The 20,152-nt window shown below is 45.6% G+C and overlaps 2 protein-coding genes across 4 annotated transcripts in view; both read right to left on the reverse strand.

Annotated features, from left to right (window-relative positions):
* Positions 1 to 9,754, reverse strand: part of Smap2 (small ArfGAP2) — a 46,420-nt gene extending 36,666 nt beyond the window's left edge. Inside the window, exon 1 of one of the 2 annotated variants that reach the window (XM_063287432.1) lies at positions 9,250 to 9,754. In XM_063287432.1, coding sequence (XP_063143502.1) covers positions 9,250 to 9,352 — 103 coding nt within the window. In that variant the 5' untranslated portion in view covers positions 9,353 to 9,754. The remainder of the gene's footprint in view (positions 1 to 9,249) is intronic. The other variant, NM_001100669.1, reaches the window with a different exon arrangement.
* Positions 9,755 to 11,240: 1,486 nt separating this feature from the next.
* Positions 11,241 to 19,523, reverse strand: Rpl10al3 (ribosomal protein L10A like 3). 2 transcript variants are annotated; one of them, XM_039111228.2, is made up of 5 exons: positions 17,755 to 19,523; positions 12,984 to 13,149; positions 12,315 to 12,485; positions 11,802 to 12,130; positions 11,241 to 11,681 (listed from the first exon to the last, which is right to left on the reverse strand). In XM_039111228.2, exons 4-5 carry the CDS (start codon positions 12,120 to 12,122, stop codon positions 11,346 to 11,348), a joined length of 657 nt encoding a protein of 218 aa, XP_038967156.1. In that variant the 5' UTR covers positions 12,123 to 12,130; positions 12,315 to 12,485; positions 12,984 to 13,149; positions 17,755 to 19,523; the 3' UTR covers positions 11,241 to 11,345. The 2 variants fall into 2 exon arrangements, with proteins under 2 accessions (XP_038967156.1, XP_063144690.1); XM_063288620.1 differs by lacking the exon at positions 11,241 to 11,681 and having other exon boundaries at positions 11,683 to 12,130; positions 17,764 to 19,523.
* Between the last annotated feature and the right edge of the window lie 629 nt (positions 19,524 to 20,152).

A 20,152-nucleotide genomic window follows, 5' to 3' on the forward strand; every position in this document is an offset into this window, starting at 1 on the left:
CTAGATAAAGAAGCACATGGCATGAGGGAAAATGAACTCCATTGCAGCGCCTGACTGTCAAGGAAAGATCAAGCTATGCCTTGTCTTAAGACTGCCACAAAACTCTGTATATTGGCGTTACTAACTCCTCACCCAGCTGAGGAGGGAGGCAATACATATGCCTACACCCTGGGCTCCTGAGTACTGGAAACGGGGGAACTTATTTTCTGAGTAAGGAAATGATAGACACTCACAGCTGCTGGTGGAACAACAGTCAAGCAGTTTCAACCTGTCACACAGCTTTACAGACTAGGACTTACTGTCTCATTGCTTCCCACGACAGTAGTTAGGCTCCTTTACAAGTGCACGAGGCGGGTTCCTATCTCTTGTCCACATTTGCCTGTGAACCCTTTCCCTAATAACTACAGGGAACCATCACATCTTGAAGAAGTTTTCGGTGCCTTTGTGTCTGCCAGAGCTTAGCTACCACCCTTACTCTATTCCATCATAGGGAATCAACTACATTTCCCAGCATGCCCTGTCAAAGGGTTTCTGCATAATTTCCCTCAATGAGAGATCCTAATAAGGATAAGAGGAAAAAGAGGGAAAGAAGTCAGAGCTCTCTTATTTGGCCTGGGTTCTAGCTGCCACCAACAATTCTTTTCCATGCTCTGGATCAGACCTCATGGCTTCTGACACTTTCTAATTTCCTTAGCCACACAGTAGATCCTAGATACCACAGAATGCCTGGGATCTCAGCGGCCACTTAGCTGAACCCAATTCCCTGACTACAGGTTTGTTTCCCTAACTGGTCCTTGATTGAGAAGACCCTCTAATAGGTACACCAAACATATTTTTAAAACTATTTTTTAGAAAATAATTTTCTTTTATCCACATGTCCTATAAAATTTTTCTTCTAGTAAGTACAGATGAAAAGATTCACACATTCATTCATTTAATGATATACTTCATCTGACCTTACCCTATCACTGCTTGGAAGGTAAGTGAACATAGTCCCAAGTCTTTCTCCTTGTGGGCTTACATGCTAGTGGACACTTCAAGTGTGCAAATCACAATTTAAGAAGTTAACTGTGGGCTGGGGATGAAGTACGGTTACTAAATTCTTGCCTAACATGAATCAAGCTTTGAGCTCGACTCCTAGCATCATGTGAGTCAGGTGTGGCTGCCTGCCTGTTCCTAGCACTGGGGAAGTGGCGAGAAGATCAGAGGTTAAAGGTCTCCCTCAGTTACATATTGAATTTAAGGACACCCTGGGAAACACCAGATCCAGTCTCAAAATAGGAAAGAAAGGAAGGAAGAAAGGAAGAAAGAAAAGAAAAAAAAGGGGGGGGGGAAGATGAACTAAAGGAAGGAAGGAAAAGAAAAAGAAGTGATCTGAGCTAGGTGTGGGTCTAGGGGCACAGGGCTGTAATCCCAGTAATTTAAGAGACTGAGACCGGAAGTTCAAAAGTTCAAACCAACCTAGGCAACTTGGAGAGGCTCTGTTTCAAAAAGTTTAAAAAGGAGGCTGGCTATAGTGACACACTCTTGTTTCCCAGCACTCAGGAAACAGAGCAGAAGAATCTTTACAAGTCTGAGGCTTCCTCTTATATAGGAATTCCAAGCTAGCCAGGACTACACAGAAAAACCCTACCTACAAAATGGGTTATTGAGGTGGCTGAGGATATGGCTTAGTGATGGGTGTTTGCCTGACATGTGAGAAGCCAAATCCCCAGGACCACAAAAACAATTAGTTGGCCAATGCAGGATCACTGTCCTAACAGTGGAGGGATGTGGGAAATGAGTGAGTTTAAAGTGTTCTGCATCGGGCTGGAGAGATGGCTCAGCGGTTAAGAGCACCCGACTGCTCTTCCAGAGGTCACGAGTTCAATTCCCAGCAACCACATGGTGGCTCACAACCATCTGTAAAGAGTTCTGATGCCCTCTTCTGGTGTATCTGAAGACAGCTACAGTGTACTTATATATAATAAATAAATAAATCTTAAAAAAAAAAAAAAAAAAGTGTTCTGCATCACAGAGCTTCCCTCCTTCCTTTTCAGTGTGGTGTGCTGAGCTGCCTCCCTCCAGGAAAGTTCTACTACTCCGTCTACTTCAACTGAGTACTTGCTTAAACAGGAGACCCAACGTGCTTCGAATGTCCAGTGTGTGAATTCGACAGACTCTTGCTGCACATCTTTTTATTGGGAATAGAGCTGAAGAAAGAGTTTAACTGGGCTGGAGAGATGGCTCAGTGGTTAAGAGCACCGACTGCTCTTCCAGAGGCCCTGAGCTCAAATCCCAGCAACCACATGTGGCTCACAACCATCTGTAATGGGATCTGATGCCCTCTTCTGGTGTGTCTGAAGACAGCTACAGTGTACTTATATATAATAAATGAATAAATCTTTAAAAAAAAAAAGAAAGAGTTTAACTGCTTAATATGTCACTAACCCTTTCTCCATAGCACCAGCACAGAGTCCGCAAACACGGATGCAATGTACGCAATGAACACTGTGTCACAGCCACCAATTGCTCAGGTTGGAATTCGCAGGCAGAACAGAAACAGACAATGACTCATGTGATGAACAGTTATATAGACAACTGTACCCAAGAAAGCTGCCACCTACATCCCATAATGACATCAGATGACAAAGGCAGAAAAGAGGTAGTTTTCTAATTTATCTGGAAATGAGATATGCTACCAAGGAAGCACCTTACACAATCAAGAAGCCAAGGCAAATATTTGACACGTGGCCTGCTTAAGCATAAGAGCTTGTCCAGCTTCAAAAACAACAGTACTCTGTGGAGGTGACAGCACTCTACTGCTGGCATTTTAGACTCTTCTAAGAGAAATTCGTGTATCCATGAACATACACTGCCACACAGATGATGCAGGCTCAATGCTCAAACCTCTATCACTACTTGGCAACAACCAAGCATTTCATGCCTGTGAGACTTAACTCTCACTAGAGAAGCAGATGGACCTACAGTGCTAGATGTATACAAGAGGTATCAAGCATATTCACAATCTCAGAGCCATAAAAAGTCACCTGGAAAGGTGGAATTTTATTGGCCCCTGACTAGTTACCAAATCCTAACCCTCACACAATAGTCAAATCACCCTAAATAATACACACACATCACACACACACACACACACACACACACACACACCATCACACACACACACCATCACACATACCAACACACACACACACACACACACACACACACACACACACACACACACACACACACAGCAGAGGCTCTGTACATATCTGCCTCCCCTTCCTACAGTGCAGCTCCCTAAGTTCACCTGGTGACACCCCGTGTACCCTTTTCAGATGCAGCTTAACTGCCTCTTTAAAGCTGTGACTTCCTGAGGAAACCATTTTTGCCTTCTTCGGTGCTTTTGCTGTTCCTGGACATAATGCCATGGTTATCTGATTTATACATCTACTTGCCCATTAGAGTATAAAACCTTTGAGATCAAAGACCTCATCTTTGAATCCTACCATATGTCCCTTGCACACTATGTCTGGCACAGAGTAATTAAAACTTTTGTTTTATTGGGGTGTTTTTTGTTGTTTATGTTGGTCTCTTAAGACAGGGATTCATGTAGTCTAGTTTGCCTCAGGATGATCTTGAATTCCTGATCATCCCACTTTAGGATACATTACTGAATGTGTATACACACACACACACACACACACACACACACACACACACACACACACACTACAGTGCTTGTACTCTTCTTCTTTGCCACAGGGTGCAATTTAGAGGGAAAGCAGAATAAACACGAAGTGTCTCACAGGAAACAGCCTTCATATTGATAGTATGAGATGATTTAATGGTAGCTCTGATAAGTTACTTCCAGTAAAACCTGTACTGTAATCATGACTATGAAAATTAAGATGCGCCAACTGTAAAAGCTCAGAAGATATTTGACCTCAGGTAGAAGAGGATATAACAGCAAGAATGCTGGAAGTGAGAAGCAGAAATTCTGTCTACCTCTAGTGGAGTTTAACCTTAAGAAGGTTAAAAAAACGTGCCTGCATTATCGTATGCCACAGTCATGCAGCTAAAATAACTTAGAATCGACAGGAAAGTTTATGTTCTAAGGAATGATATTAAGAAACAATGGTGTAGGGCTGGAGAGATGGCTCACCGGTTAAGAGCACCCGACTGCTCTTCCAGAGGTCCTGAGTTCAATTCCCAGCAACCACATGGTGGCTCACAACCATCTGTAAAGAGATCTGATGCCCTCTTCTCGTGTATCTGAAGACAGCTACAGTGTACTTAAATATAATAAATGAATAAATAAATCTTTAAAAAAAAAAGAAACAATGGTGTAGCCATTAATATAAAGCAAATAAAAGGAAAGCTAAAAATTAATGTTCAAGTTAACACTGGGCTGGTGAGACAACCTTCCTGCCACATCTGTCCATCTGAGTTCAGTCCCAGGATCAACAGCAGAAACAGAACTGATTTCTATAAGGTGTCCTCTGAATTTCACACACGTGCTGTAGCATGTGCAGGTGAATATGCACACATGCAATTAAAATGTAGTACATTTTTAATTTTAAAAGGTTAAGATTTAGAGCTATTAGAAAACCTTCACACAAAGGAACTCCCCGGCCTAATCTTTCATACATGTTTGAAGAAGCAGGAAACATGCAGACAACCTTCAAGGGTCCTGTCAAGCACATTTGCAAAACTGCCAGGACTCCATATATAGGAAATGGTTTTGGCTTAAGGACCAGGGGATTACTGTGAGTCATTGTAACTGTGGCTTCCAGTAACCAGAGTATTTTAAGGCTATAAAGTAAAAAATGCAATGAATAAAATCAAGATAAAATAAATAAAATCAACAATGGCAAAAATAGCCAGACACTAAAATCCCAGTGTACAGGAGGCAGACACGGGGGTCATCAGGACAAGGTGGCTAGGCTAGCCAGAATCAGCGACAGATTCATCTCAACACAAACTGGAGATTGATTGAGGAAGAAAACCAGTGTCCACATCGGGCTTCTACACAAAGTGCACGCACATATGCATATATGTTGTGAGACATGTAGATCCTCACACACATACATTTAACATGAAAGTCAGGTAAGGCAAGTCACTTGGGAAAGAGACAGGAGGATCACAGCAAGTTTACATCTAGTCTGGTCTACATAGCGGGTTCTGGTCCACCCAAAGCTATGTAAATCTGTCAAACACAAAGGTAAGAAATCCAGTACGAGGGTGCATGCCTGCAGTGCAAGCTTTGGGGAGGCAGAGCAGGAGTAACTCAAGGAGGAAGACAAGAGTTCATTTAATCAGCTACAGGTCAAGACCAGCCTGTTTCAAACACGGTACAAGGACAGGTAAGAAACGGCCAACAGTGGTTATACCCAGGAAGAGAATAGAGGTGAGTACGGGTCACCTTAGGACAATGGCTTTTCATTCTGCTGTCTTTTAGATTTTTTTTTTAATTTCAAACCACATGAAATCTACTTAAATGAAAATATACAGAGAAGATGAAACAGAGGCAGTGGTTAGGTAATTAGAGGGGAAACATTTCACAGACAAGACAGAGAGAGAGACGGGAAAAACTAACAAAGCTCTCAAGACAGCAGACTCTCTCACACATATGTTCCACAAACCTGTCACATGTCTCTGCTCACTAAACAGCTCTCTGTTTCTCACAAACCTTGACACTGGTAATGACTCAATGATGGACAGGAGTATGCGAGTCAGACAGATGGACCCCCCCCAAAAAAAAAGTCTCTGAATGGGTTGATCCCAGCACATTCATAAACAGCTGGAGTGTGGAGCTAAAGGCCCAGCCTTGGGCCACTGTGACCCCAAGTACCACAGAAGTATGAAGCCAGGTCTCAAGCAGCCAGTTACCAGAGACATATCTGGTAACTGGTTGCGTCCTTACTCATGTATCAACACTCATGTACCGACATTGGTCAATACATGACCACTGAAGTCAGTCCATTTAGGCATTAACTTGGGTGCTGTCATAAGTCACAGCATTTTGAGGCAGGGTCTCACATAGTGGCCTCAAACTAAGGATAATTGAACTTCTTCCTTCCTGCCTCTGATTCCTGATTTACAGGGTTACAGGTTTAGCCACTCAGATGGTTTACATTGTGACTTTTTGTTTGTTTTCGTTTTTTGACACAGGATTTCTCTATATAACAGCCCTGGCTGTCCTGGAACTCACTCTGTAGACCAGGCTGGTCTCCAACTCACAGAAAGCCACCTGCCTTCCCTCCCTTCTCAAGAGTTGGGACTAAAGGTGTGTGACACAACCACTAACCATCGGCATCTTTTTGTTTGTTTGTTTGTATTTTAAACCAAGCAGTGTCAAAGCAGTCTAGGATATTGGGGAACCTGGTTCAACAGGCCTTGTACTGAGTAAAGAGAGAAGGGTGCCTGCTTAGTCTCTATTCCAATGTTTAAATGATGTTATTTTAAGGATCAACTAACAGGTGTCACTCCTAAACATGATGTTAAAAAGAAGAGTCAGGGTATTAGAAAAGTTACTCTGTGGTTCAGAGTTCATAGTGTTCTTTAGAAGGCCTGAGTTCAGTTCCCAGCACCCACCTCAGGGGAATCACAACCACCTGTAACTCCAGTTCCAAGGGATCCAACGCCCTCTCCTGGCGCCCAGGGACACCACACTCACATACACATAAGATTTAAAATAAAAATAAAATGTTTATGAGGCACAATTCTTCCTGAAAGTAAACAGAAACGTCAGGTGACAAGATGGCTCAGTGGGTAAGAAATGGTGCTTGCCAGCAAGTCTGACCACTTGAATTCACCCCCCCCCACATGGTGGAAATGTCACACACACAAATAAATAAATAAAAACATAATATTAAACTTTAAAAAGAGAAGTCATTGTCAAAGAGCTATTTTGGAACATTACAAAAGTATCCCTTGGTCAATAGCCCAGGTTACATCGGCACACTAAATACTTATAGACAAACATTCCCCAGACCGTGTTTGGTGAGCTTTCAATTTTCTGAACAGGACAAGAGAAAAAAACAAAACAAACCCAAAAAATCAAAAGTAAACTCAAACCCAAATCTTATTTTAGTGAACAGTCTTTTATTTCTTCTTACAACTGCTGGTCCTTTTTATCAGGGCTGAGCTGGTCAGGGTCTACTGATGCAAATGTCTCTCTTTCCCACCCTCTGAGGACTGCCTATGTATTCATTACGAAATCTGAAAGTGGAAAAGAGGAACAAAACGAAGGAGGGGTTAACCAGCAGACTGGGCTGCACATTCTGCAGCTAGATAAACAGGCCTCAGCAAAAGCCTGCTGTTTAACAGAACTGGGAGATGACAGACACACGGGCATCTCTTTTCTAACAGTGGCAAACTGTGCTGAAAGGCATTTCTCACCTCAGAACATTCTGGACCCAAGGTTTTAGCGTTGGTGGCAGGCAGTGGCTTTGTGGTGGTTGTTTTTTACCTCCTATGCGTTAGCTTTGTGGGGACTGCACATGTATGTGCTACGGCGTCCACGCGGAGGTCAGGGGACAATCTGTGGGAGCCGCTTCTCTCCTCTCACCATGTGAGTCCTGGGGATCAAACTCAGGTGGGCAGTCTTAGTGGCAAGCACCTTCATCCACTGAGCCCTATCACAGGCCCCAGTTACTAGTTCTCATCAGGAATTAACCAAGTTCTCTGTCTGATTATACCCAGGAAGGATATTAATAAAGGGCAATGGGGAATTTGGAGGATGACCTAGTAAGTTAACCTCTCTCTTCCACATGGCATAATTTATTGGGATGAATACGTAAAAGAACAACATGAATACAGGGGAGGGGGCGGTTCTAAAAAAAAATCATCAAAAACGGCATCTGGGTCTCCGAATGTGGCAATGTTCACTCAGTGAGTGCCTCGATGAGACTTGGGAATCGTCAACTGAGGACATTAGAGAATTTGAGCAGAACGAAGATGCTCCTACATTTTAGACCAGACCTTCCAATAGATCTAACAAGAATCAACCTACAAGAAATTTAAACTCCTCAGCATAAGCTGAACGCTGAGGAGGGAGATGTGGGGACCTGCTTCCTAACAGTCCGCTGATTCGCCTACTGATAGAGGTCACTAAATTTATTACTAGGAGTCTAAATCAATGCATCATCATTCTTGTGCCCTCCTTACATAACCTTACTCTAAAATACACCAGAATCACATGCAGCATGGGTTAAGTATCTGCCGCTTTCCTCAACATTAACACATACACACACCCGAATGTTCTCAATTACTTTATACCCACAAGCTACATGGCAAATTTAGGAAATGAACTAAAGTGAACACTCCCTCCCAATCATTGCTGCTTGAAACTACAAAGACAGGTAGAAATATGTCACTAGTAAATTTTTCTACCGTGTCGACCTTTAATTGTATCACAGCGTGAACCTTTACGGGCACAGAAAGCAAAGGCTAAATGGTTGTGGCCAATTTACACGACCCTTCCTACTTCACCTCTAAAAGTGTAGTCACCAAGAAAATAACAAATTGGGGGAATTCCTTGCTTCCTTTGCTCCCTGCTTGAATGGGTCCTGCACCACAGCCCAGGTCTGCTAGTTTCCGCTGCCACACACGCATGAGGCCTCCACAGCCCAGGTTAGACTATCTAGAAATCCGCACTGTGTCACTGCATAAGGCAGCTTCTCAGTGCACACGACCTCGGTGAAGAAAGCCACTTAAGCACTCAATCAGAGCTCAACGAGGTGGTAAAATGACAGGGGTTGCTAACGAAATAGCAGATAGCAAGGAATGCCACCTTTAAATATCATTTCGACAGTTTTTCTCTTCGTCATCTCACCTTCCTCCTCGCCACCCCCACCCCCACCACACTGCAGCTCACCCACTGCTTTGCCAAGTGAAAGGCTGCCAGCTCTGGATGACAGCGAGCCTAGAAGCCATTCAGAGTCTGCAACACAGACATTCTCACCTGAACACACCGGGCAACCCCACCCCCGCCATACCATCCCCACATCGCTGACGCTGACAAACACACACACACACACACACACACACACACACACACACACACACACACACACACACACACACTCGCCCACACCAAACTCGGAGCCCGAGGAAACCCAGCAGGCTCATGAGCGAGGGTGGCTCGCGTTGTCACACGAAGAGGACTCGCCCCTGAGCTCCAGAACCCCCTCCCCACTCAGGCCACCGCCACGCCGCCGCCCCGCAGCTGGGCCCCCACCGGCGCCCGGGCCGCGTTACCTTTGGACTGGCAGTCAGCACAGAACTTGTTATCTTCCTCCAGCAGCAGGTTGGCCAGGACCGCCTGGTACCGATCCACGTCCTTCACCGACTTGCCTGTCATGGCCAGGGTGCCGGCGGGGGCAGAGGGCGACGCGCCCCCTGCGCCCCCAAGAACCGCTGCCTGGGTCCTGGGCTGAGGTCTCGGGGTCCCTGCCCAGGCGGTCCTCCCGCCTGACCCCGAGCCGCCCCGGGGTCAGGGCCGTCCGCCCCCCGCCCCGCTGCCCCTCAGCGCGGCGCCCCCTGGCGGGCTTCGGGCAAGGCAGGGACCCGCGGAGGCTGCGGGACCCCAGAAGCGGCTTAGGCGGAGCGAGTTCTCGGCCTCAGCGTGCGGGACGCACACTTGACCCCCGGTGCTGAGGGTCTGCCCGCCGCGCTTCCCGCCTCGGTTTCCCTGGCAGCTGCGCCCAGCTCTGCCGCCACCTCCACCGCCTACTTCCGGCAGCTCTTCCTCTCCTCCTCCACCCAGCCCAACCCGCGCATGCGCCCCGCCCACCGAGCCGCAATGGGCTCTTCCCTTGGCTCCGCCTCCAAGGAGCCAATCCGGGAAGAGCCGGGGGGCGGGGCTTAAGTGGAAGCGGCGGGAGGGAGGACACGCCCCCTGCATGTCCTTGGAAAAGAATGAATGAAGCCGGGTGGAAAGCAAGCAGAGCGAAGAGAATAAAGTGAAAGGAACGACCAACATTTACTGAGCTCATACTGTGTGCCAGGTACCGCGCTAAGCGTTTTCTATCAATTAGCACAGTATGCTCTTCACAGCAACCTTTATGAGATGTGTATTTATTATCCTTATATAATACAAGAGTTGTGGATATCCCAGACTCCTTCAGGTTAGTCTTCAAGAGACAAAAGGACTGACCCTCTGACCCCAGTTAAAGAGACAATACACCCTTCCTCATGATCACTTCTAACTTGGAATGCCTCCTGCCACCATATACATTAGCCTTCTCTGTGACTACCGTCCTTTTTGAGTTTTGTTCTGACTAGTGTCTAGGTAGAAATTTTCTTTCCTTTAAGAAAAAAAAGGATTTTTTAACAGATTCTTCCTAAGTAGCCCTCGGTAGCCTGGAACTTTATATTGTAGATCTCGAACTCACAGAGATCTGCCTCCAAAGTGTGTGTGTGTGTGTGTGTGTGTGTGTGTGTGTGTGTGTGTGTGTGTGTTTGTGTGAGATGTGTGCAGGTGCCCAAGGAATCTCCTGAAGCTGGAGTTACATGCTGTTAAGAGCTGATGGATGAACTGACCAATATGGGTGTTGGGGAAGAACCAGGGTCCTATGAGAGATTACCAGTCTGCTGAGCCATGGGGAGAGCCAGTTATGGGGTAACAGGGAGTAAGCAACTACTTAAAAGTGATTATTAACTATTATTTTCCAAGGCCACTCTTGTTACAAATAGAATACAGTAGCTGTCTTGAATCCACTGTCATCTTTCTTGTGTACACATTCCCCACTTCATTCATCAGATTCTTACAAGAAACTGATAGAAATCAGGATGTGCCAAAGGAGAGGAGAACACTGCTTCCTAATTTGTGCTCTTAAGGAATTCTTCTGAAGGCTAGAAGGCTAGAGTAATAGACCAGGGATGTTAGCAAAACAAAGTGTTCATTTACTTCTAAGACAGCACTCTTGTCCATCTCTACTTCTTCCCAGGACCAGGACGCCCTCAAAAATGTTTATATTATCAAAGGGAAATTATTTTATTAATCAGAATAATTTATTTCTCTGTCTAAAATGTTTTCATTCTAGTAGGGTCTCAAAGAATTTACTTCATAAACATCCAACTTCATAAAGTATCTTCCTAAGACAGATCTATCAGACTAATTATCTTAGTTGTGTTTAAATATTTATTTTATTTTTTTTTTTGAGACAGGGTCTCATTATGTAGCCCTGGTTGGCCAGAACTCACTATGTAGACCAGGTTGGCTTTGACCTCACAAAGCTCTGCCTGCATCTACCTCCTGAGTGCTAGGATTAGAGGCATTGCAACATGCTGGCCTTAGATTGAGCTTTAATTTGGGGGGGGGGGGGGGCAGCACCAAGGTTTATTGGAGCATCCTAATACAGACGCTGGGGCTTGCCCATGGTGCTCTTGATGTACAGAGCCCGGACGTTCTGCCAGTTTTTCTTGAGTAAGGACACTAAGAAGTTGACAGCCAGGTGGATGTTGTAGACTAGCTCGTCATCGGTCATCTTCACGTGGCCGACGGCAACGGCCAGACACAGTACCTTCTTCATCTGGAACTTGATTGTGGATTTCACCTCATCCACTTTGGCCACCATGTTTTCATTGTGTGTCAGCAGGGAGGGGAACTTGCCTGCCTTGTTTAGGCCTGGGCTCAGGATACGTGGGATTTGCTTGATCAGAGACTCAGAGACCAAAAAGGCATCATACTTCTTTTTTTTTTTTTTTTTTTTTTTTTTGGTTCTTTTTTTCGGAGCTGGGGACCGAACCCAGGGCCTTGCGCTTCCTAGGTAAGCGCTCTACCACTGAGCTAAATCCCCAGCCCCGGCATCATACTTCTTGGCCAGCATTTTGACCAACTTCTTGTTCTTGTTAAGCTTCTTGAGCGCCTCGATGTCCATGTGGGGGATATCCACGGCCTTGACTTCATCACAGTGCTGCTGGTCCCCCAGGACGCACACGGAGAACTTGGGGCGAGGGGTGGACTTAAGCTTGACGGTGCCCGAGAAGCGTTTGTCCTTCTGAGGGTCGTAGTTCTTCAGGCTGATCTGCAGCTCCACCGTCTCCAGAAACTTGCGGCGCTTACGCTGGTTCCCGTGCAGGACTTCCCGCACCGCCTCGTAGAGGGTGTCGCGTGAAACTTTGCTCATGGCTGCGGCTGCGGGAACCGGAAAAGAAGCGAGCTTTAATTTTTAAGTATGTGTATGTGTGTCTATGTGTGGGTCTGTATTCAGGTGCCCTTGGAGTCCAGAGAGGACATCCAGTTTTCTGGAACTGGAGTCACAGGTGGCTTTGTTCCACCTGACTCCTCTTGCATGACGATTTCACTGAACCATGCTCACCTGTTGAAAAAGCCTTTGGTAGCTTCTCATTTTCTTCCACTTGGTGTGAGACTGCACAGTACGGAGACAAGGCACCATTCTGAGGTCAGATCACCCAGGTCGAGATCCAGTGTTTGAATTCTGTTTGTGTGGCTCTGGGAGGTTGCTTAACGTCTCACCTGGGTATTTTATCTGTGAAGTAGGAATGATAATGGTGTCAACTACTTGTTTCACCGGATTGACGCAAAGCTTCGCTGGCCCAATACCTATAAAGCATTTAGACCAACTCTCAGCACATAATGAATGAATGGTAGGGGATCAACACCCGTTGTTAAATATGTCTGCCTTTTGGCCTTATCAGACCATGGTAGGGTTTATTTCCTGATCTGCTTATAGTCAGACATAGTCCATGGGCCAAGCAGAAACATGTTGCTTTATGTGTGAAGCCTTTATTTGCTGCTCTGGAACACACTATCCACAAAGGACAGACAGTCAAGACAAACTGAAGCGTCAACTAGAGAAAACATTGACCTTGCTTCTGTTCCCTGCAGGTTCCAGGCTAGGCTTCATAATCAAAGCCTGAATTTATCTCATATAATCCAGAGCTCTCCACTAATCCAAAGTTAAAAAATAATAAGTAATGAGCAACAAAAGAAGTCCTGTGTTAAAGTCATCAAGTTGTTTTCTTACCAAATTGTAACTTAGTTGATCCTATACAAGAGGAATCCATCAAAGCCAGATATGGTGGCACACAGGTGATCCCAGCATTTGGTAGATGGAGGCAGGTAGCTCAGGAGTTTAAAGCTAGCCTCAGCTACGTAGTGGAGATTAGGCTATCCTAGGGTTACAGGAGATCCTGTTTTAAAACAAAGAAACAGAAAAAAAAATAGAGCAATAAAAGAGAAAGACCATAAGACTTGAGGCATATGTATCCCTTTTGTGTTTATTTTCGTAGCAGAGTACCTTGCACCACCTGCCTCAGAAATGAGTTTTCCCCCAAGCCGCCATGCTAGAGTAAGCTCTGCACCAAAATGCCCAGAGCAGGACTCCAGCAGTGCTGTGGGGACATGTTTGGACTGCTGCCACATGGAGCTTTTCCCTCCAACGTCTTCTAGCTAAGAGATAAAATCTCTTGAGTCACACACGGGACTAAAATAGTTTCCAACCCACTGGTTAGTCAGGGTACCAATTTAGTGTAATACCAATTAAACGGCTTTGTCATTAAGCGAGCTGGACTAATTTTCTATTTTTCCTGTCATCTCTTCGTTAGCTGTCATGGTAAATGAGCTATGGATCTCCAGTGAACTCGGAGCCTGTTTGGCTAACTCCAGCCAACTCTCGCATCTTTCGGATGTGAGAATGTGCTGTGACTTCACTGTCAGCCTTGAGAACTTGGCTGCACAGAAGAAGCCAGCTGTGAGCCAGCCTTGCTTGCCTGGCCCTTCTCTCCTGCTAGAATTTCCATATGTCCTCTTCCACAGCCAGACTCTCAGAAGCCCCTCTGTTTGCTACTGTTGAAGGCGCCCCCTAGGACAGAGTCAGTGCTCTTTACTTAGTGGCACTGTGTGTGTTCACAGTACTTAGGATTCCAGAAGATCAGCAGTGTTTCTTTCCAGATAGAGAATGGCTTCTCCTCATCTGTTTACACATTGTACTCTGGACTCCAAATCATCCCTGTTTGTGGGTTGTCTCAGGAAGTTTTTCCTGTGAGCCTGCTGGCTGGCCTTTGATCCTTTCCTGGCAATGCCTGGATTTCATGCTATGCAAATCTACCATTTTCCTGTGCCCATCTCTATCTCTTTGTCTCTATCTCTTTGTCTGTCTTCCTTTCTCTGCCCGACTGTCGATAAACTTCCATAACTATTCAGTGGTACGGGTCCTAGGAGAGGCGGCTGGGCCAGCTCTGTGTAACTACAGCTCAGCAGCTCCCTGCAGCCACCATGCCAGAGAGATCCTGCTAGCATCGTCTCTAGTCACATGCAAGAACAGACAGCATCCAAGAGTTGTATGAATAGCTCCTGCATTTCCAGGGCCTTACAAGGGATTGGGTAAGCACACCTGACCGAGGCCTCCTGGGAGAGACTCTGAAGTATAATGAAAGAAAATCACCCCACACCACAGCACATCCACTGTGAGAAGCAAAACACCAGGTGAAAGGTTAAGACCAGAAGTTTCCAGAAAGGAAAAACCAGTCACATGTAGAAGGACCAGGAAGGAGAATGGAACAGAGTTCTCAACAACAGCAGGGGAAGCCAGGAGACCATAGAACGGTGCCTTCAAAATTCTGAAAGAAAGAGTTGCCAACCTAGAATTCCAAGCTAGCCACCCTGCTGTTCTAGAAGCACTGTGGATCAAGGGAGGTTTTTTTTCTTCCTTCCTTTCTTTCTTTCCTTCCTTTCTTTTCTTTCTTTCTATTCTTGCTTTCAAACTTATAGCTCCCCCTGTGGCCCAACACATTCTATCCGCCCTTCATCCCACCCTGGGCCCCAGATTCACTCCAATGGAGGGCATCAGCCAGATCCCTGGAAGGCAGGCTTCTGGTTGTGCTCAGCCATTGGCCAAAAATAGGCACAGGCAGGAAACCAAGTTGCTTGGTTTCTCTGATTTTTTTTTTCCTGCTGCCAGAGGCACTTCCTTCCTGCACTGACAACAGCATTCCTTCGAGGACCTTCTCCCACAGCTAAAGCTCTTAACCACGATCTTCCAGAACCCTCCCTGTTGCCCCAGAGTTTGAGGGTAACAGCTTTCTGCTGATGCTGGCCTCAAGATAACAGCACAGCAGGGCTCTTCTTAGAACCCTCTGCAGCTGCCTTTTTCACATTGGCCACGAGCTTCTGATTGGATCCTATCCAAGCCACCTCCTGGGCCTACACTATCCAAAAGGAACACTCAATGCAGAGACCCAGCAAGTTTGAAAAACAGAGATAATGTCTCTTCCCAGTTACATAATGGCGGAGCCCAGGGTAAAGGTCATGAAGAATAGACCAGCAGGACAGAAGCTTTGGCATGGACAGAGCCAAGAAGAGACTGAAGCTGACAGATTAGCTAACGTGTTAGACTTTACTAAGAGGAACTCTGACCATGCTGGATGTAGATAGTGTACCCCTCTAATTCCAGCCCCCCAGAAGTGGAGGCAGGGCAAGTCCAAGGCTTTGTGTTACACAGTGAACATAGTGAATTTGAGGCCAGCCTGGGCTACATAGCAAAACCCTAGCTGGAGGGGGTGGTTGGAGGAGAGAAAACCCATCCCCAAAGATTAAGAGATGAATTAATCATAGATTCCTAGACAATTAAAGCATTTCAGCACAGAGTGACCATTTGGCTCCAGAGAAAACAAAGGCTTAGCCAGTGAAGAAAATCTAATTGGTAAATGCAGTGGTCGACATGATATAGGCAGTGAACAGTAGCAAGGTATTGTTACTCAAGTATATCAGGAAATCATTAGAGAGAGACTCTAGGGATAGAACAAAGAATATATATCTTGATCTTGCTTAGCAGGAAGAGATAAACAAAGGTGGAGGGAGAAGGGTAATTTAGCATGCTGTTTAGTCAAACCCTTCAATTACAAAAGAAAGCTCCTTAAGGGTTGAAAATTGTTACTTTAAAGGAGGGGGAGTTGGAGGGGGGGTCAAATGCATAGGGGTGGGGCAGTACTGGCTGACGAACGTTATAAACCCCATACATTGAGTCTTGAAGTTTAAGGTTTTTCCTCTTAAAAAATTTTATGTGTGCGAGTGCTTTGCCTGCCCGTATATGTGTGCATCATATGTGTGCCCGATTCCCTCAGAAGCCAGAAAAGGATACTGGTCCCTTGGAGCTGGAGTTACGGATGGTTGTGAGTCACCGTGTGGGTGCTGGGGATTACACCACAGTCATCAGAAAGAGCAGCTGTGCTCTGAAGTCTCAGGCACCAGCCCAGTCCCCTTGGATTGTTTTATAAATGATGTTTTAATGAGGCGAAAGGACAGTTTGAGAGTCAGCTCTCTCCTTCCCCACTAGGTGGATCCCAGGGCCAGGATTGGAGACAGGCACGTCTACTCCCTTGAGCCTTCTCACCCGGCCTCTTGTCTTATTTCATTTTGGGTTTGGGTTTGTTTTGAAACAGGGTCTCAACAAGGCTGGCCTTGAATTTACTAGGTTTCGGATCAGGACCTTCAACTCCTGATCCTGGTCTCCCAAATGCTGGAGTTACAGATAGGAGCTCCAACCTGGCTTAGTGCTGGGAACCAAACCCAGTGCTTTGTCCACACCAGGCAAAACTATACAGTCGGGCTGCATTCCCAGCTCCAAGTTCAGACACCTTTTAGATGGAGGTGATGAGAAGCCCAACTGGGCTTAAACGAATAAGAGTTTATTCTCACTGAACAGGAAGTTCAGAAGCAGGACCGTCATTCATGCTGACACGGCTCCCTGACGAGGCCATCAGCAGCGGGGTGGTGTGTGTGTCATCCTGTGTTGTCTTGCTCATGTTCAGCGATCCTCAGTCACCGGATGAGCAGCATCCGCATCCCCTGAAACTTGTCACAGCGGGGGGTCCTCTCTCCAGATCCAAAGAGAGACAGAGACCATAGAAAACGAAAGCTCAACTGGGCCAGCTCCAAGGCTCAATGGGTAGGACACTTGATGCCAAATGTGATGACCCAAGTTTGATCCTCAGGACCCACATGGTGATAGGAGAGAACTGACTCCTGCAAGTTGTCCTCTGACCTCCACATGCACACTGTGGTACCCATGTTCCCCCTAGGCACACTGCATATATATATAGATAGATAGATAGATAGATAGATAGATAGATAGATAGATAGATAGATGATAGGTAGGTAGATAGATGATAGGTAGGTAGATAGATGATAGAAGGTACATAGATAGATAGATAGATAGATAGATAGATAGATAGATAGATAGATGGATGATAGGTAGGTATATAGATGATAGATAGGTAGATAGATAGATGATAGAGGGTACATAGATAGATAGATAGATAGATAGATAGATAGATAGATAGATAGATGAATGGATGATAGGTAGGTAGGTATATAGATGATAGATAGGTAGATAGGTAGGTAGATAGATGATTGATAGATAGATGATAGAAGGTACATAGATAAATAGATAGATAGATAGATAGATAGATAGATAGATAGATAGATAGATGATAGGTAGGTAGGTAGATGATACATAGATAGATAGATAGATAGATAGATAGATAGATAGATGATAGGTAGGTAGATGATAGATAGATAGATAGATAGATAGATAGATGATAGGTAGGTAGGTAGATGATAGATAGATAGATAGATAGATAGATAGATAGATGATAGGTAGGTAGGTAGATGATAGATAGATAGATAGATAGATAGATAGATAGATAGATAGATAGATAGATAGATGATAGGTAGGTAGGTAGATAGTTAGATGATAGAGTTTAAAATGAAAAAGGAAGGTTTTTCATCTGACTCACTCTGCTCACCACTGATGATGTTTGGCTGTTGCCCATTTGTCCTTGTGCTCAGCCCTTTCTTTAGGTGCCATATTCCTGAGCTATTCAGCTGAGTGAACCCAAGAGACCTGCAAAGAACTTCCTTCGGCCAGAAATCAAGTTGGCAACTTCCCTTGACTCCCTGGTTGGGCAACTTGCCCAAACAAATTTCACAACTGGTTTCGGAACAGGAAGTGGTCCAGATTTGCAAATCACCATGCATACCAACTGCACAGTCGTGCTGCGGCTTTGTTTCTTCCTAGGAAACAGATGTGTCATCAATTGGCACCAACGCTGTGTTCTCAAAGTTTGAGAGAATGCAGCTTCCCAGCCTCTTCTGACTTGGCCCTAGGCTCACACTGTCATGGAGTAGGGACCTCAGGTTGACACACTGACCTCTATTAAAGGAGATTAACTATAGTATGTCAGATTTGATTTCAATCTTTCAAGTGTTGTCTCACTGATTGGTGGTCCTAGTAACCCCTACTGAAAGCCTTCACTAGAAGCACGTGGCTTCCTGTTTGTTTGTTTGTTTGTTTGTTTGTTTTTGACAATGTGTCTAACTCAGAGTGGTCTCAAACACCCATACAGCAGGGTGTGACCTTGAACTCCAGACCCTCCAGTCTCTACCACCTCCTGAGTGCTGAGGTTACAGGTGTGTAGCACCAACCACATCCGGGTCAAATGATGTATTTGAAAGCTCAAATGCCAAACATTGATAGCTCAGCAGGTAAAGGTGCTGGACACCAGACTGCGAAACTGAATTCAGTCCTTACCCTTAGAACTCACATGATGGAGAGACCGACTTCCACAGCTTTTCCTATGACTTCCACGCACTCGAGCGCGTGCGCACACACACACACACACACACACACACACACACACACACGGGAGGAGAGGAGAATAGATGCAGGATGTAAAATATCTTATATCTGCTTTATGATACATAATAGTGATTCTGCTTTATCAAAGCTTAGCATGATAGTGTGAGCTTGTAGTCCCAGATATGTGGGAGGCTGATGCAGGAGGATTGCTTGAGCCCAGGAGCTAGAGACCAGCCTGGGCAACATAGCAAGACCACTAAAGACCAATAAAGCAAATCAACACGCCTGGGACTTGATGGTTGGAACTGATTTTAAAACAAAAGCCTGGCTGGCCATCAGGATAGTGTTTTAGAGAGAAAGCTGAGGCTATAGGCCAGGGAATCTGTTGCTAATACGATCAAAAGGTCAGAGCATTCTCTGAGAGAGAAAAAAAATGCCTTTGAAATTAAGTGTGTGGCACACATATCCCTCAGTTAGCTCAGGGGAAGCCAAAAATAAAAGTGGATCGTCCACTCTTGAGCCCCGTGTTGGCTTGAGCCTGTTTTTAATCTGTGGCAGGCGCTCACACTTTCGATGAATCTATACTTTTACTTAGAAACAGGCAGGGTATCTAAGTGGAGGACAGTGGCACACGCCTGTGATCCCAGCACTCCGGAGGCTGAGGCTGAAGCTGGAGGGTTGCAAGTTCAAGGTTTCCCAGGACTATGTAATCTCGGACTACACAGGGAGATTCTCAAAATCCAAAGGGAAAGAAGAGGAGAGGAAGGGAGGGGAAGGGAGGTCTGGGGAGAGGAGGAGGGAGACCCATAAAGAGATCTAATGGGGGGCTGGGGATTTAGCACAGTGGTAGAGCGCTTACCTAGGAAGCGCAAGGCCCTGGGTTCGGTCCCCAGCTCCGAAAAAAAGAACCAAAAAAAAAAAAAAAAAAAAAAAAAAAGAGAGATCTAATGGAATGAATATGCATGGCTTACGTAAGAGACCCACAAGGTTATTGAGGATTATTTTTTCTTTTCTATTTTTCGGAGCTGGGGACCGAACTCAGGACCTTGTGCTTGCTAGGCAAGCGCTCTACCACTGAGCCATTGAGGATTTAATACCAGAAAAAGCACTGGGTATGGACTGAAAGGGGGAGAATCCGAGAGAAGAGAAAATTCACCCCTGCAAATCCCACCGACAGGAAACTACCCAGATGCACATGCGTGCTGCCTCTTGTGAAGAAGGAAGGGTGTGTGAGGGGTCCACAGGGACTGACCACGCCTGGGTCCTGAACCTTATTTTGAAATTGTTTGGAACTGTTCCTTCTGTTTCTCTCCCTGCACGGGATGTCTGTACCTGGTGTCCTGTGTCTATCCCACCACGGAGGCCTTGTTTCAAGCTCCGTGTGTCCACAGGGCGTGATCTATAGTTGATGAGTCTCATCCAAAACTTAACACAGATCAATCAGGGCGACCTTGGAGAGAGGTGACTGTATTTAGCATGAAGGGTCTCCCCCCATGAATAGTTAGGGACCAGAGAAAGGGTGGAGGTAGGCAGAGCAGTGGCCCTCCAACCATGTT

The sequence above is a fragment of the Rattus norvegicus genome, chromosome 5 (genome assembly GCF_036323735.1).
Source record: "Rattus norvegicus strain BN/NHsdMcwi chromosome 5, GRCr8, whole genome shotgun sequence".
Lineage (NCBI taxonomy): Eukaryota > Metazoa > Chordata > Mammalia > Rodentia > Muridae > Rattus > Rattus norvegicus.

Bases quoted from the DNA above. Each gene is read 5' to 3' on its own strand.
- Rpl10al3 (XM_039111228.2), bottom strand. From the start codon at position 12,122: ATGAGCAAAGTTTCACGCGACACCCTCTACGAGGCGGTGCGGGAAGTC. The intron at 11,682-11,801 runs GCCGGGGCTGGG...AAAAAAAAGAAG, and splicing joins TGCTGGCCAAGAAGTATGAT to TATGATGCCTTTTTGGTCTC.